The sequence below is a fragment of the Schistocerca americana genome, chromosome 2, assembly GCF_021461395.2.
Source record: "Schistocerca americana isolate TAMUIC-IGC-003095 chromosome 2, iqSchAmer2.1, whole genome shotgun sequence".
Lineage (NCBI taxonomy): Eukaryota > Metazoa > Arthropoda > Insecta > Orthoptera > Acrididae > Schistocerca > Schistocerca americana.
Genome location: NC_060120.1, coordinates 339,779,025 through 339,796,709, shown reverse-complemented (window position 1 = coordinate 339,796,709; position 17,685 = coordinate 339,779,025). Strand labels below are relative to the sequence as shown.

The window sequence follows — 17,685 nt, the reverse complement described above, 5'->3', positions numbered from 1 at the left end:
CTTACTGATGATATGACCTATATATTTCACTTCTTGCAATGCAAAATGACTCTTCTCCAGGCTCAGCGTCAAATGAGCTGCTCTTAACCCCAGAAAGACTTCCATTAACCGCTGTCTATGCTGCTCCATACTACTTGAAAACACTATAATGTCATCCAAATAGGCAAGACACTGCTGTGGTTTCAAACCCCTCAACACACTGTCTAGCAACCTCTGAAACGTTGCTGGAGTGTTTTTCAAACCGAATGGCATTCTGATGTACTGATAATGGCCTCCAGGAGTAGAGAAAGCAGTTTTTGGATGATCCTCTGGAGCCACCTCTAATTGATGATAACCACTTGTCAAACCCTTTGTAAAAAAGTACTGGCACTGTCCTACGTGATCCAAAGTCTCCGATATGTTTGGAATGGGGTATGCGTCCGTTACTGTCTTATTATTAAGGTATCGGTAGTCACAACAGAATCCGTATTTCTTAGTTCCATCCATAGATTTTTTAGGCACAATGACAATGCCCGCTCCCCAGCAACTATTGCTATTCTCTATAATACCATCTGCAAGCTGCTGATCAATGAAATCCTCCACAATCAGCTGCAAATACCTCGGTATTCTGTATGGTTTACGGTAAAGAGGTGCTTCGTTCCCTGTTGGTATCCTATCGTGAACTAATGGAGTAGCTGGTAATGGCCCCTGCAGAAAAAACAAATCCTTAAATTCCCACAACAATTCTTCCATATGCTCTTCTTCTCCTCCTTTCAAATGCTTAATTTTGTTACGCAATGCAGTTCTATCAGCAGTTACTAGTTGATCGCTATTCCTACCTCTCGAGCACCAGTCTTTGTCATCTGGTACATCCCAATTCGCTACTATAACTCCTTCTCCCAAATTCACGTCTACAGTGTTAAAATTATCCACAATCATGGGGACTACACGCCTATCGTTTCCCTCTTGTATGCGTACAGTACTATGTTTCAGAAAACAACCTAATAGATCCAAAACTTCATTATCCTCCAATAGTTCAATAATACATACCGTACCCACAGGTAGATTTGACTCTACACTTATCCAAAGTGACTTCCCAGTGCCACTAGACACACACTCATGCGAATTAAGCCTTAATGCTAATGTACACAGCTCAGTTGGTTTGTTCATTACACTGGACGCCCCTCACGACAGCTCTGCATCGACAACAGTTTCCCCTAGCTGAAATAACATTCCACCTAGTTCCACAGTTCGTTGTCCAAGGTCAATTTTGGCATGATGTTGATGCAAGAAATCTACTCCTAGGATCATGTCATAGCCCTCACTTACCCATAGTACTACCTTCATGCATGCATAAAATTGGACTTTCCGTATGCGAAAGTCAACTGCCACTGATCCCTAAGGTGTGACCACCTTATCCCCACTCCATGCAACCAATGACGTGGTGGTTCTAACTTCCTTCGTCCCATTACATTCCTGGTATCCACTGACACTTGCACCCCTGTGTCCAACAAAATCTTAAACTTTTTAGTTCCTATGGATCCTACCACTGACATTCCATCTCTGCATTCGTATTTGTAGCACTGAAATTAAATAGGAGCTCCCTTAGGTGGGTCTTGGGCCCCCTCTGCCATTTAACGATTGTCCACCTTTACCAACTACACTTCTCCATCCTCTATGCTGCTGATTTCCACCCCTTCCTCTGTTCCTCGGTGACTGGGTACATTGCCTCTGCACATGTCCCATACAACCACACTGATAACATTTTATACCCGCTGTATACACTGTTTGTCCGTCATGTACCCCCATTGCCACGTCTATTTCCTCACACCGGATTGCCAGCTGAATTGCCGAATACAAATCTTTTGGAGTCCCTTCATGCACTTTTCCGCGTCATATGCGCTGCTAACCCCCTCAAAAATACATCAAGTGCCCTTTGCTCGGCCTCCTGCAACAGAACACCATTCGGCAACAGCCACGGCAGCTGCCACGAGTGTGTTATTCCGTTTTCTGGCAAGACATCTGAGGATGTGCGTTCATTTTTTGAGGACTTGGAAACTTCAGCTGTGATCAATGGTTGGTCTGATGAACAGTTGTTACATGTAGCCAAGATTAGATTAACGGATGAAGCGAAGACATATGTAAGGTGTTCTCAGGCCTTAAGGAAGGCAGGACGGTTTAAGCAGTTGCAGGAGGGGCTTTTATAGAGCTTCAAGAAACAGAATAGTGCTCAGTACTTTAGGGAGAAGTTGAGTACAAAGACGAAGAGACAGGGTGTAATGGTTCTTTATTTACATGACCATTACGGCACTCCAACCCCAGTTCTCGATACCAGTAATATCGTACTACTTTTCTGCAAAGTAACAGACATATTTTTGTGACAATATTCACATTTGGTTTTATTAATGTATAGGTACTCCGATGTATCGATATATTACAGTGATATGGTTCTTGTGTGTATTCATTTCTGTGAGACTGTCACAATCTTTGACTTACTTGTAACTGTTTTGGTGTGAATGCGCACAGAACAGTCTTTGTTTCACGTTGCAGAAGTTAAGTTATTACTTTGCTTCGTAAAAGAACAGTCAAGTGTTGTGTTTGGTTAAAGTGGAAATTAAATATATGAAGATTGATACAAAACTGTTTTCTTGATGATGTGACAATTAAGAAGAAGTATATGTGAATTTACAAGAAGTTTAATAAAAATGTGGATCGTGAACACCAAGTCAAAAATTATTTCTTCCATACCATTGTTCTGATCTGGGATTGTTTGATCATTAAGAATTTCCTGAAAAACGCATTTGTTAGGCCTTCAAATATTGCTAAAATACAAATCTGGACCTTCTAGCAGTCAAAGTGGAATCACCCTAGAATCAACAAGATGAGCCATAACAACTTCGACAAAATTTACATGGGAATCCATTCAAGATAAGTACCAAAATTAATGACTTTTTTACAGTGACTTCATTATTTCCATTCTGACGATACCATCCCCAGTCAATAACTGTGTTGCTGCCCAATAAAGCAAACATATGCTGCGTGAGCAACATTATTAATCTGATTTCTAACCTACGTTGCAAGTGGTGGTATTGTTAGAAGGGGAAGACAGGAGAGAAATTTGCAGACAGAATAAGAGAAATAAATGAGTATACTTACGAGTTTGGTCAGAGCGATGAAGCATCAGTCTCCTGCTGCGGCATCCTAGGCAACAATGACTGATCAGATGCGGTTTCCCGCTCACTCCTACAAGTTAATTCACTTCTCAACTGCGTATTGTCCACTGTCAATTGTGCTACCTTTTCCAACAAAATCTGTACCACTTCTGGTTCTGACGCACCTCTCATACCTGACTCTGCCATTGAGTTGCTTTTGTTCCCAGTTAGTCCCATTTCAACCTATAAAATCCCACAGAAACAAAACATTCAACTACAAAAATAAACTGACTTCTTACAGCTCAGTATCACATCTTACATTTTATGCGATGACGTAAAAGGAGGAGATAAATAAAACATCATACTCAACCCAATACAAAAGTAATTAAATGCCACGAAAGAAAAAAAATCTTACTGCCCCAAACACACTAACACTTACTCTGAAAATGCAAAGAAAGAAAATGTCCAACACTCAAAAAGAAAAATTGGTCAACACTCACCATATTTTGCGACTGTAAAGCAGGCGGTGGGCTCGAATGTCATCCTGTGGTGACGACACCCACTATAGTTGGCATGCGGTGGAGGAATGTAGGACATGGATGGAAACTGTCAGGATGTGCTGTGTTAAAACTTGGCCGTGATCATCAAGTATTTTATTATTCCTAGCTACACTGCCGTGTTCCCCTCTGTCTGCATCACAGGGTCCTGCAATGCCGAGCATGCCAATTCGCTGTCTGCAAAACAGCTTGGCGCGGAGGGGCTACACCAGCAACCTGTGCAATGTACTGCGGCGTGCCAGCAGTGTGCAGCTGCAAAATTTTGACGGTGTCAGCGGCCTTCGTCCTCGTTGCCTCAGCTCCACTCGCTGGGAGCTGCAGGGCAGCCCGTTGCGTGCTTCTTCGCCATTGTGATTAACATCGCGGTGACAATAAGTGCCTGCGATCCGAGAGTCAAATCTGTGGCCCCCACCTTGGGATGCCTCCGGCATGTGTTGGGAGCCAACAAGACTGCCCACAGTAGCGAGCTGTCAAGTTGCCTGCTGCAGGCTGGCTATGGACCCCACGTTGGCCTCAGAGGGTTGAACCAGCAACCCTCCATGGACTGGAACATCGGCGCCCCATCTGCTGCTGCTTGTAGCCTGTGGTGTGACATGCCCCGCTGTTGGGAGAGCTGCCACACTTGAATGCCCTCATTAGGAAACCGGCACCTATTTATACATGGCTGTGCACCTCTGTTTTGCTAACACCCCGCTCTGAGTCACGTACTCATAAAACCTAGGTTGTGCCAGTCGGCCCCTTCTGCCTGTAACTTGCGCCATGTAAACTGCTGTGTTTACTCTTTTCAGCATTTTGACAGTCCTGTGGCCTCCATTCTACTTCGCAACTACTGGTCGGTGTAACTTACTGTCAACAGGCCCGTGCCTGGCTGTAACTTGAGCACTCAAAAATATTGCACTGAATCTAACTTTCCTATCTTAACCGGTGGTGCCGCTACAATTGACCAAAGTGAATGGAAAAAACAATATTGTCTGAATATATTATATCTGCCCTTATTGTGAATACTTCTCTGTAAGTTGTATAAAATTATAACCAAATCTTATATATGTAACCCTGACACAGTCTGTCCAGTCGTGACTGGTAAATGATGCAGACCTAGTAATAAAGAAGGGCCATCAATGTGCATTTATATTGTTCATGTGTAGTGTTGTTGCCAAGCCTGGTTAGGGTATATCAGGAGTGAACAGTGTCAGATGTTGATTGATCACTGTGGAGGACACTGAGATGCTGCTTACTCATGCAAGATGACATCACCAGTTCCAGACATAATTTGAAAGTGGTGTCATTGTGGGATTTCCATTTGGCCAACTGGTCAAATCATGCAGTGTTCACATTTCTATGGCATTCAGACATTACAAGAGCCTGATTTTGGACTGTGTTGGAACATGAGGGCAGGCATTCTCATCATCAAAATTCGGGTCAGTCACATCTGAGCAACATAAGGGAGGATCACCATATTGTGTACCAAGCACATCTTAACCCCTACACTTGTGCACTAGCCATCAGAGAACAAGAAATGGACTCCCAGCAACATTCTGTGTCATTCTGCACCATGGGTCAAAGACGAGCAGCAACCAGACTATGAAATTTCATTCCATACATAGGCTGTCATTATCTCCACAACATAAACTGTTGTGTTTGGAATGGTGCCATGACATCGACTGATTATGAATGGCGTCACATTGTGCTCAGCAGTGAATTGCGGCTCTGCGTTACACCAGATGTCAATCATCAGGGATAGGTCCCCTTCTTCTGACATTTTGTGGAGTCTCAGTGGTGTCATTCCTGGTGTCATGGTGTGGGAAGCCATTGGGTATGACTTCAGATCACAGCTGGTAGTGACTGAGGGAATTCTGATGGCACAGCAGTTTATTGTGGACATCCCGCATTCTAATTTGTAACCTCTGAAGCAACAAAGTTGTGATGCTAATTTTCTTAGGGCAGTGCTCACCCACATGTGGCATGTGTCTCTACAAACTGTCTGCAAGATGCTGAGGAACTTCCATGGTCAGCAAAATCCCCAGATGTGTCTAATAGAAGAATAGACCAGCTCAGATGTCAACTTTGTGTCCCAGTTCCAGTACTCACGATATGAAGAACCAGTTAGAACAGTTACAGGGCGTGGGACAGCTTGCCTCAGGAGAGGCTGCGACAGCTTTACGACATCTTTCTCAACTGAATAAGTGAATGCATCTTGGCCAGAGGAGGTGACTGTCATAGTGATAAGTGGGCTCATACTGCCGAGTTCTTCATAATTTTCACTCAATATTGTGATCTCTGAAATAACATCAGATACATTCTCAACTCACGATTTTTCATTTTGTTTCCTCCTCCTCTTCTGGGTGCTTGACTTTCTTTGTCTGATGGTGTATTTCTTTCCCCGATGTTGTATTATTACTGATGATGGTGTAGCCTGTCTTGTACAGAATTGAATGAAATGTTCTTCCACCCCCTCCCCCTTCCATGAGCTAGGCAGCAATGCAGGAACAGTATGTGGGACTAGATTCTGGCTGGTGATAGGAAAACTTTCCTATCTTGATGTAGATGGAAGGAGCAGAGATCCAGAGAGGAGCATAAAGAATGTGTAAATATATTTAAAAACCATCTTTAAATTTCATATAAGATGAAGCAACTTGAAATATAGCAAAAAATAAAAAAAGAAGGAAAGAAAGACAAGGTGAAAACAAGATGAGATCAGAGTCAAATAGAATTAAATAATGGGTTGATGATTATATAAGGGTGCCTGTTGGTGGGTAGATATGAGTGAAGAGAAGGGACTGTTGTTGTAAAAGGATAAGGTGAGGTCATTATGGAGCAAGCGTGAATAAGCGGAATGTGGGCAGCTGTTAGGGTACAGTGTGTGAGAATATATTTGTGATGGAGGCTACTCCAGTTTCATTCATGCCTTCTATCCATGTGGCTCATCTGCATAGTCCTTTCCCTTTCTCTGCTTCTCCCCTACAGCTCACCGTCCTATCCAAGCCACATCCCTGGATGCTTAAATGTGTCCATCTGCTGTTCAATTTTTCCTCTGTGCAGTAGGTAGCAATTTATCCTTATATTTGTACTGTTATTTCAGCCCAAATTTCCCATTGTATAATCATAATAGTTTGGTAGACAAACAACAAAAAATTAATAATTTTATGAATACTAGAAAAAAACAAAATTTATAACTTCAGAAGTATAATAATTCATACACAAATAAAAAACTGACTCTTTCCTGTTGTATTGCTGCAACTTATTTAATCGAACGTAAAAGGTATTCATTTTGGATACAAGTCTGCTTATATAACTGTAGCTGTAAAATCACTAAAATTACAATTTTAAGACTTACCTAAAAACAGTGCCTATAAGAATTTAATTGATGAGAACACTTCAATTATGAAACTGTTTTATAATGACAACATTTGTGATTTGGAACTGTTAGACCAACTGATAAGACATTTGTTAGGCGGCTTTGATCAAGCAAGTTCTGCACAAACAACTGTGTGTTATCTGTGGTATATCTTCCCTCACACATCAACAAATATAGTCTTTCATTTTTTAAATAATTTTAATAGAGTTAAAAGCAGTGGATAACCTATCAATCATTACACGCTCTGTCCAAAAAAGTTCCATGACTGATTTTATTCCTGGTGTATAGGCGACACCAGCACAGTAATTATGATGGCATCTTGATCAAACAGCTGTAAACAACAGATGTGCATTTGAACAATCACCTTGACTCCCAACCAAAAATGACACATGGACACCTGCTGCAACTTTGTTGAAATATAAAATGTCAATAATTATTGGAAAAAATCATCACAGAACCAACCACAAATCTGCAGGAATTCACATGAAGGACCAGCAATTTGACAGCATAATCACTATTTAAGTCAATATGCAAAAAAAGGGACGTGTGGCCACAGGAGTGTGTATTTGGGTATCTGTGTGGTTGTGTATGTAACTTGTGTACTATTGTTAGAAAGAGAACTATAAAAGTTAGTGTGAATGCTGTTTTCTGTTATGCATTACTATGCTCCTTGCATCGATCCACTACAGTTGAGTGGTTGCCTTTCCCTTATTTTATGTGTTGCTCCATCCAGGAATTTCCATCATTGTTATTCAAGCCAGAGCAATGCACGAGTTGAACAACATCCAAAAAACGGGCATGTCTGAAAGTTTCACATTGTTGTGTGACCATTCTGTGGATCATACTCAAGTGGGGGAGACTATGTTGAATACCTGAAGCATTAAAACCACCATCTTAATGTTTTTCTGTTTTTTGCTAATCCAGTCGTCAACATTTTTGGACTGACCCAGTACAAGCTTCAGTCATCAATGTTCTTCTCCTGTAATTCCATCACATTGAGTTATTGTTAAGCATCTCTGTTTGGGGTGTCAGACTTGCAAGTTATATTATTTTCCAGACTTTTAATTTAGTTGCACAACTGATAATACGGCTGCTGCTGCTCAAAATACCCCCATCCACATTAACAGTTGTGTCAGTGACCTTGGTAATTGTAATAATAATTCAATTCCAGGCCCAATATGGAATGGACAATCAAGGGAACTTCAGAGAACAGAGTCTGACCAACATGCAGAAAGCTGTGTATGCAGGAGAAATGTCTGTTTCTGATTACTATGAGAGACAAATTGAACTTCGTGCAGCAGAAAGTAATGGGGTTGATGATGGTAGCTCTTGCACAAAAGGTATGTGTTTTAAATTGGTCTGTAGAAGTTGCTGTGAAATCAGTAATTTAGTTTTGTGTGTTTTGTAAAAAATATAATTGACGTATTGCATACACTGTACTTGCTTAAAAGACACTACATTTGTGTGGATTCTTCAAACTAACTTTTTTTTAATCTATGAAATATAACCTGTTACATGCACCATATTTTTAAGTGATATTACACACATCAAAAAAAGTTTTCTATCATCCCAGTTCCCACAACTCTTGAAGACAGACATTGACTGTGGATATTGTATCGCAGACACAGTCGCTTTGACTGTTCAGAGATGTCACTAAACCTGCCCAAAGATGTAATCAACCATGCATGAATAGTGTCTATTAGATGGAGGGGTTCCAATAGTCAATCAGTTCCAGTCATTCCACCAGGAAGAAGGTACATGGCTCGTGTTGTTTGTAGTTCAACCATGCCTAGACGGTCAGTACTGTGGTTTGATCATGTCCGCATTGTTACTTTGTACCAGGAAGGGATCTCAACAAGGGAAGTGTCCAGGCGTCTGGGAGTGAACCAAAGCGATGTTGTTCAGATGTGGAGGAGATACAGAGAGACAGGACCTGTCAGTGACATGCCACACTTAGGTGGTCCAAGGGCCACTACTGCAGTGGATGACCCCTACCTACAGATCATGGCTCGGAGGAACCCTGATAGCAGCACCACCATGTTCAATAATGCTTTTTGTGCAGCCACAGGACATCATGTTAATACTCTAACTGTGCGCAGTAGGTTGCATGTTGCACAACTTCACTCTGGATGTCCATGGCGACGTCCATCTTTGCAACCAGGACACCATACAGCATGGTACAGATGGGCCCAACAACATGCTGAATGGTCTGCTCAGGATTGGCAACAGATTCTCTTCACAGATGAATGTCACATATGCCTTCAACCAGAAAATCGTTGGAGACGTGTTTGGAGGCAACCCAGTCAGGCTGAACACCGTAGACACACTGTCCAGTGAGTGCAGCAAGGCGGAGGTTCCCTGCTGTTTTGGGTTGGCATTATGTGGGGCCAACGTATGCTGCTGATGGTCACAGAAGGTGCTGTAATGGCTGAACGATACATGAGTGGCATCCTCCGACCCATAGTGCAAACATATCGGAAGCATATTGGCAAAGCATTCATCTTTTTGGACGACAATTCGCGCCCCCGTCATGCACATCTTATGAATGACTTCCTTTAGGATAATGACATCACTTGACTAGAGTGGTCAGCATGTTCTCCAGACATGAACCCTAGTGAACATGCCTGGGAGAGATTGAAAAGGGCTGTTTGTGGATGACATGACCCACCAACCCCTCTTAGGGATCTACGTTGAATCACTGTTGAGGAGTGGGACAATCTGGACCAACAATGCCTTGATGAACTTGTGGATAGTATGCCATGACAAATACGGGCATGTATCAGTGTAAAAGGACATGCTACTGGCAATTAGAGATACCAGTGTGTACAGCGATCTGGAGCACCACCTCTGAATGTCTCACTGTAATGTGGTACAACATGCAATGTGTGATTTTCATGAGCAATAAAAAGGGTAGAAATGATGTTTATGTTGATCTCTATTCCAATTCTAGTTCTGGAAAACTTGGAATCGAGGTGATGCAACACTTTTTTTGATGTGTGTATGTTATACAGAGTTTCAATGACAGAAAGCATAAATAAAAAAGGAATACACTTACTTGGTACTCTTACTCTTGAGTGTTTTGTACGTGTTGGAGGGAGGGAGGGGGGGGGGGATTTTAACTAGTTTCATGACCGAGCGAGGTGGCACAGTGGTTAGCACACTGGACTCTCATTCGGGAGGATGACGGTTCAATCCCTTGCCTGGCCATCCTGGTGTAGGTTTTCCATGATTTCCCTAAATTGCTTCAGGCAAATGCCGGGATGGTTCCTTTGAAAGGGGATGGCCAACTTCCTTCCCCATCTTTCACTAATCCGATGAGACCGATGACCTTGCAGTGTGGTCTCTTCCTCCAAATTAACTCAACCCATGTTCCATGGATCATCTATACGACTAATGATGGGGAATGACTCAATTTACATTTACGTTACACATTTATATGTAAATATGGCTATATGCTGACCATTTACAAGTGGTTTTATTTATTTATTTTTACATACAGATGTGAATTAGAAATTCCTACCCACCACCTTTTACACATTAGAAAAATAGAAATTCTTCTGCAGAATAGGAGTAGTTTTCAACAAGCAACTTTTTCAGTTTGTTTAACTTTTCTGTTTGTCAGACATTTTATAACATTGGGTAGGTAATTAAAAACTTAGTTTATCAGTATTGTGCACTCTTCTTCATGCTAAAGAAATCTCAAAGTTGAGTAATGAATGTCATTTTTTGTCCTGGTATTTTAATAATGACATCATTTAGTGGTCCTCAGACATGAGTGTTTCAATTTCAGAGGAAACCTTTTTATTTTAATCTAGTTCCATTATTCTCTTTTATTGCTCACTATTTATGTAACACATTCCTCTTAGTGTAAGCTTTAAGAAAAAAATATTGTTGTGTTTTATTAAAAAAAAAAAAAAAAAATACAGTGTAAGTCCAGTGATTCATACGTGGATTATACATGCATAAAAAAAGTGCAATATTGAGCTAACAACCAGCTGTGTGACAATAAGTGTCATGTCCATTGTTTAAATGACTGCCATACAGCAACAGAATACCATTTCCATTGTTATCAGTCCACCTGTTCCAATTAAATCAAAAACAAAGTTTTCTGATGTTAATCAGCATGTAAGTGTCAACGAAGCAAGTTAAAAGAAATTTGTAAAAGAGATGATGGAGAAACAAAAGAAACATGTGTTGACATTGAAACAAAAATTAGAAATAATTGAAAGATATGAGAAGAGGGAAACTGCTACAAGACCAAGTGCTGATTGTGGTACTGGAATGCAAACTGTTTGGGATGTTGAAAAGAATAAGCTGTAAAGACAGGATTTAATCAAGAAATGTGAATCTAGTTCTTGACCACCTACATGAAAAAGCATGAAGACACATACACTTGATGAATTGGATGCTGCTCTTTTGCAATGGTTTAGCCAAAAGCGAGTGGAAGTTGTCATTGTTTCAGGTGTGAGGTGGGGCAAAAAAGCTAAACTTTTCACGAATCTCTAGGGTTAAAGGGAGAATTTAATGCCTCATCTGGATGGTTAAACAGATTCAAACATAGTCACTAGATTCACAAACTTGCTGTGCAAGGAGAGTGGTTTAGATCAAATGTTGCAGCAGCAGCTAATTTCTTCTGGGAAGAGTTCCAGAAATTTGGTGGAAGAAGAGAATTTCACACCAGACCAAATTTATAATTCAGTTAAAACTAGTCCTTGTTCGAAATTCTACAAATCTGAACCCTTGCTTTTAAGAGCGAAGTTTGTGCTCCTAGATATGTTGTCTATGGAACACATTACAACTTTGTGCTCAGCTAATGCTTCTGGGAACCATGAAGTGAAAATGAAACTGAGCATTCAAGAATATCACAGCTAATAATCTCCCTGTACATTATTACAACCAGAAGGAGGATGGATGAATAGTGAAATGCTCAAAAACTGGTTACATACACATTTTGTGCCATGAATTTGACAATTTCTAGAAGAGAATGGAATGATGGTTCATCATAAAAGTTTTTACCTGCTAACTTTACTGCCATTATACAGGCAATGGGCCAATGCATAACCGTATCGGTAAAATGATGCAACCAGGCTGGTTTACTGAGCATACTAGTTGATGAGGATGATTTGTTGGTGTTCTGGAAGAAGGGTCAGTTCTAGGTGCTATTCATGGGATTTCTGATGCCTAGTAGGAAGTCAAGCCACGTACAGTAGTTTGATCAAGGAGCAAAATTCTTCCAGATATAGAAGAGAGTGATTCTCAAGGTGTCAGTGATGATGAAATAACAACTGTACAAGTATTGGATCTAGCAGCATGTTTAATTGGTTTTGAAGATGTCAATGAAGAAAACTTGAATGAGTAGCTGAAGGTAGAGGCCTGTGAACCCGGCTTCCAGTGCATGAGTGATGCTGAAATTGTGATTGCTGATTCACAGTAAAAGAAAGAAGAGGACACTGAATTTGACGGTGGGAAAGAAGACAATGACGTTGTCAGTCAATGTACTGCATTGCAATGTGTTGATACCCTTTAAATCTTATGGGCCAGAAGGGGTTTCAATACAATGAAACAAGCATTGCAGACTATTTCAAGAAATAAACATGCGTACAGTACCTATTCACAGAATTTGGATAAACTCTTAAACAAAGAATTCATCTTTGAAAACATCCCAGTTATTTATGATTTTTGTTTGTTCCTCCATCTACTCCCCCACATTACCCCAATTAATAGGGAGTATACTGAAGTCTCGTTTTCTGTTCACAAGGAAAACATACATGTATCAAGCATATGTTCTTCTGACTTTATAGTAGGCATAAATCTCATTAATTCAAGCACTCAGGGAAAGAAATAGTGGCAAAGGATGAGGTAATGACAATGGAGGAAAACACACAAACACGTTTCATTTTCTTAATAGGTACGATTAATATGACCTGCAAGTTCTGTTTTGAAGTATTGTAAATACTAAAATAATATGATCACATTGATGGTTAGCTGTCACAATTCACTATAAATAAATTGATTAGCAAAATTGATATGGTTGTAATGATGAGGAAAACCTGAAAAAAGATAAGTTACAAGTTTTTGCAATCTAACAGTTTTTAGTGTTACTAACAGAAATGAGCATACAAACAAAAAAAAAAAAAAAATCACATTCAGTTTGAATTTAAGACCTTTCCACTAAAAAATAAAAGTATGGAAATATTCTTCATGTTTTTTCCACAGTTTGCATAAATTTATTTCCAAATAAACCTCTCTGCATAAATTTATTTCCAAATAAACCTCTCCTAAAAAGGGCTACAATCTTGTGGTTAATTTGTCAGCCATAAACAGTTACCATATAAAAACTGTGGACACGATGATTATTCATTATGTCCGAAGAAATAGAAAGAATATCTGACATAACTCTCTGTTGATAACAAAGACACACTGTGAAACCAGCGGTTCATTTTCTATTTCTTGCTCAGCTACTTGCACGGGAACTGATGTAACCACAACAGTAGCCCCCCCCCCCCCCCCCCCCCCCCCCACCCCTTCCGTGCCTTTTTATAGCGGTTGCTCCAGGAATCAGAAATCCCTTTCGATGGGGTGGGTTGGGGGGGTGGGTGGGTGCCAGCAGCTGGCAGATCATTGATGGCCTGTGGAGTTTGCAGGAAAGCTGTAGTGTTACTTGGCATTGTAGGTTCAGTGCAGGTTGGTGGAAAACTGATAGGACAGTGCCGTGGAGGTTCCTTCTTGTAGAGGTGTACAGGCTTTAGATGATCTGTGGAGGCTGTTTTCTGTCTGTTGTTCAGGTCAGTATTGAAAGTGTTCTCCTCTTTCAAATGCTCCCTGCTGGGACCAGTATACAGTGGGTGCATGGAATCGACTCTGAATCATACATGTGGTGCTGCAAGCAGATCCTTATGGATGAAACCCTTTCTCTCTTCATGACTGACAAGTGAGGCTGGATGCAGCTATAGCATCTGGGAGCTGAACTGTCTTGCGAACTGTGTCACTGTCTCTTACTGATACACTGAGTTCACCTGACACTCACAACTGTTCACCGTAGACCATTTGGGCTGGTGAAGATTGCAGAGCCTTCTTTACTGATGTGAGCAGGCATAACAATACCAGTGGCAAGGCATCCATCTGTGTTGAGGAGTAACATATCAATGCCACCTGTAGCATGCGATGCAGCCGCACCACCGTTCTATTACTAGCAGGATGCTAGCTAGTGCTGCGAAGATGGTTGCAGCCACTTAGTTGAAGGATCTCATTAAACAGCTGTGACTTGAACTGGTGTCTGCAATCAGTCATAATGGTTTGAGGAATGCGTAACCTCAAAAATCATATAAGCAGTAACACCTCTGTGGAGATGACTGGTACGGGGGTAGCTGTGGCCACCCAGAAAATGATCTACTACAGTAATTAGATAGGAGTGACAAGCAGAATAAGGTAATGGCCATATTATGTCTACATGTGTGTATGAAAACCTTGCTTTTAGCATTGGAAAATGCTGAACTGGTGTCAAGGCCCATCAGCTGAATTTGCTGTGTTGGGAATTGGAGCAGGGGACATCCAAGCTCTGCAGTTCCTCTTTATTTCTGTCCATGCCATCTTCGTTGTCACTATCTTTGCTAATGCCTGGATGAGCCAAATTATTCAGTGCTCAGAAAACTGTGCCAAAATTATGTAGGAATGTATGGGTGTTGTTTGCCCTGCAATGTGTCACACGAGATACTCATGGCACAATTTGGGACTGAAATACATTGCAGCTACAGGGCTGTCTGTTCTCTTTGGAGCAAGTGCTGCAGCACTGTGTCCTCGTGTTGTTTGGTCACTATCGCATCGCACGACACCACCTGTAAGCTGTTGCAGTTTTGGGACAGGCAGTCTGTGACAGTTGGATCTGAAATAATATAGCTGAAACTACACACATATGGGTTGTAAATAGGGCTATATATTCCTCTTATCTATATATTCTTTAGCCATAATCCATTGCGCTTTGGAAGAAGCAAGTTAGTGGTTTGTGGTCAGTAAAAATTATCAAATGTTTTCCTTCCACAGACATTCAAAAATAGTTAATAGTCATGTAGATTGCCAGCAGTTCACAATCGATAGCACTCCATTTTTTCTGCTGTGGTATAAGAGGTTCTGTGAGTAAAAGGCATGTGGTCGTCATTGACCAGCCACTCTGTTGCAGTGCTGCGCCAATTACATTTTGGCTCACATCCATAATGCCGCTTCACTCTCTGGAATCTTAGGTATCTTCCAACTACCAGTTGTATTCTTACCTGAGAACAGCGGAGTAAGTATTTCCTGCTGAATTTCTAGCCTTAGAAGATGTCGCCAGCAGTAAGTTATCATTCCCAAAAATCTGTGCAATCCTCTGCAGGTTGTCAGCAAAAGTATATCTTGCACTGCTGCCATAGATTCAGAAGGCAGTGATAGACCAGCTGAGACTATATATCCCAAATCTGCACCTCTCATTTTTCGAAAACTCTCTTTGCATTACTAATAATCATATAGTGAAGATGCTGAGTGGCAGATAGGCACAACAAAAAGACTCTCACAATTGAAGATTTCGGCCATGGGCCTTCATCAACGATAGACACACACACACACACACACACACACACACACACACAAAACTGCAGTCTCAGGCAACAGAAACCACACAGTGAGCTGCAGCACCAGTGCATAATGGGAGTGGCAACTAGGTGGGGGCAAGGAGGAGACTAGGGTGAGGAGGGGGAGGTATAATATGGTGGGGCTGGCAGACAGTGAAGTGCTACAGGTTAGACGAAGGGCAGGGGAGAGTTGGAGGGGGGAGTAGCAGGAAAGCAGAGAAATAAAAAGACTGGGTGTGATGGTGGAATGACGGCTGTGTAGTACTGGAATGGGAACAGAGACAGGGCTGGATGAGTGAGGACAGTAACTAACGAAGGTTTACACCAGGAGGGTTACAGGAATGTAGGATGTATTGCAGGGAAAGTTCCCACCTGCGCAATTCAGAAAAGCTGGTGGTGGTGGGAGGATCCATATGGGACAGGCTGTGAAGCAGTAATATGAAATGAAGAATATTGGTCCACTTGTTTCTTGGCCACACTTCGTAGGTGGCCATTCATGCGAACAGACAGCTTGTTGGTTGTCATGCCTACATAGAATGCAGCACAGTGGTTGCAACTTAGCTTGTAGACCACATGACTGGTTTCACACATAGCCCTGCCTTTGATGGGATAGGTGATGTTAGTGACTGGACTGAAGTAGGTGGTGGTGGGAGAATGTATGGGACAAGTCTTGCATCTAGGTCTATTACAGGGTATGAGCCATGAGGTAAGGGATTGGGAGCAGGGGTTGTGTAAGAATGGACAAGTATATTGTGTAGGTTCGGTGGACGGGGGAATACCACTGTGGGAGGGGTGGGAAGGATAGTGGGCAGGACATTTCTCGTTTCAGGGCACGACAAGAGGTAATCAAAACACTGGTGGAGAGCGTAATTCAGTTGCTCCAGTCCTGAGTGGTACTGAGTTACGGGGCGAATGCTCCTCTGTGGCCGGACCATGGGACTTTGGGAGGTGGTAGGAGACTGGAAAGGTAAGGCATGAGAGATTTGTTTTTGTACAAGGTTGGGAGGATAACTGCAGTCAGTGAAGGCCTCAGTGAGACACTCAGTATATTCTGAGAGGGACTGCTCGTCACTGCAGATGCGATGACTATGGGTGGCTAGGCTGTATGGAAGGGGCTTCTTGATATGGAACTGGTGGTAACTGTTGAAGTGAGGTATTGATGGTGGTTAGTAGGTTTGATATGGATGGAGGTACTGATGTAGCCATCTTTGAGGTGGAAGTCACATCTAGAAAGGTGGCTTGTTGGGTTGAGTAGGACCAGGTGAAGCAAATGGGGGAGAAGTTGTTGAGGTTCTGGAGGAATGTGGCTAGGGTGTTCTCACCTTCAATCCATAGCAAAGATGTCATCGGTAAATCTGAACCAGGTGACAGGTTTAGGATTCTGGGTTTTTAGGAAGGATTCCTCTAGATGACCTATAAATAGGTTGGCATGGATGGTGCCCTGCACGTGCCCATAGCCGTACCCTGGATTTGTTTGTAGATAATGCCTACACATTCCATCCTGGATTTCCCATTGTTTGATCTTTGCATTATTAATGACTTATATCTGAGTATCACTGTAGATGCTGAAAAATCTGCTGTGAGTGAGTCATATGCTCCTCAAATGTAGGCAAAAATATGAGGAAATAGTTAATGTAAGAAAATAGGTATGGCAACCCATCAGCACTTCATGTCTAAAACTCTGCCACATCTATGTGTGTTTGTCAACCCAAAATGCATGGATCTTTACTGCATAAGCCCAAAAGGTGTTATGACTGCAGTTTCCAATACATCCTCTGGCACCCACAGAATTTGCGTGAATGCCTTTGCAAAATTGAGTACATTGAACACTCAAGACTGAGTGATAGCACTGTTAGTCAGTCCTGTTAGGCATAGTGTAAAGGTTGGGAATTGTGTACCTTGTAATCCCTGCATAATCACCGGGATCCGTCTTTTTGAAGTGCCATGTATACTGAGGATTTCCAAGAACTATCTGCTGCTTTCAACAGCTTCTTGATATCTGCTTGTGCTGCCAGGAGCTTGTGTGGTGGAAGCCCCCT

At 41.8% G+C, this 17,685-nt stretch overlaps 1 protein-coding gene across 1 annotated transcript in view; it reads left to right on the top strand.

Moving 5' to 3' along the window:
- Positions 1 to 17,685, top strand: part of LOC124595254 (zinc finger-containing ubiquitin peptidase 1-like) — a 221,105-nt gene that overhangs the window by 70,246 nt on the left and 133,174 nt on the right. Inside the window, exon 5 of the mRNA XM_047133922.1 lies at positions 8,215 to 8,383. Coding sequence (XP_046989878.1) covers positions 8,215 to 8,383 — 169 coding nt within the window. The remainder of the gene's footprint in view (positions 1 to 8,214; positions 8,384 to 17,685) is intronic.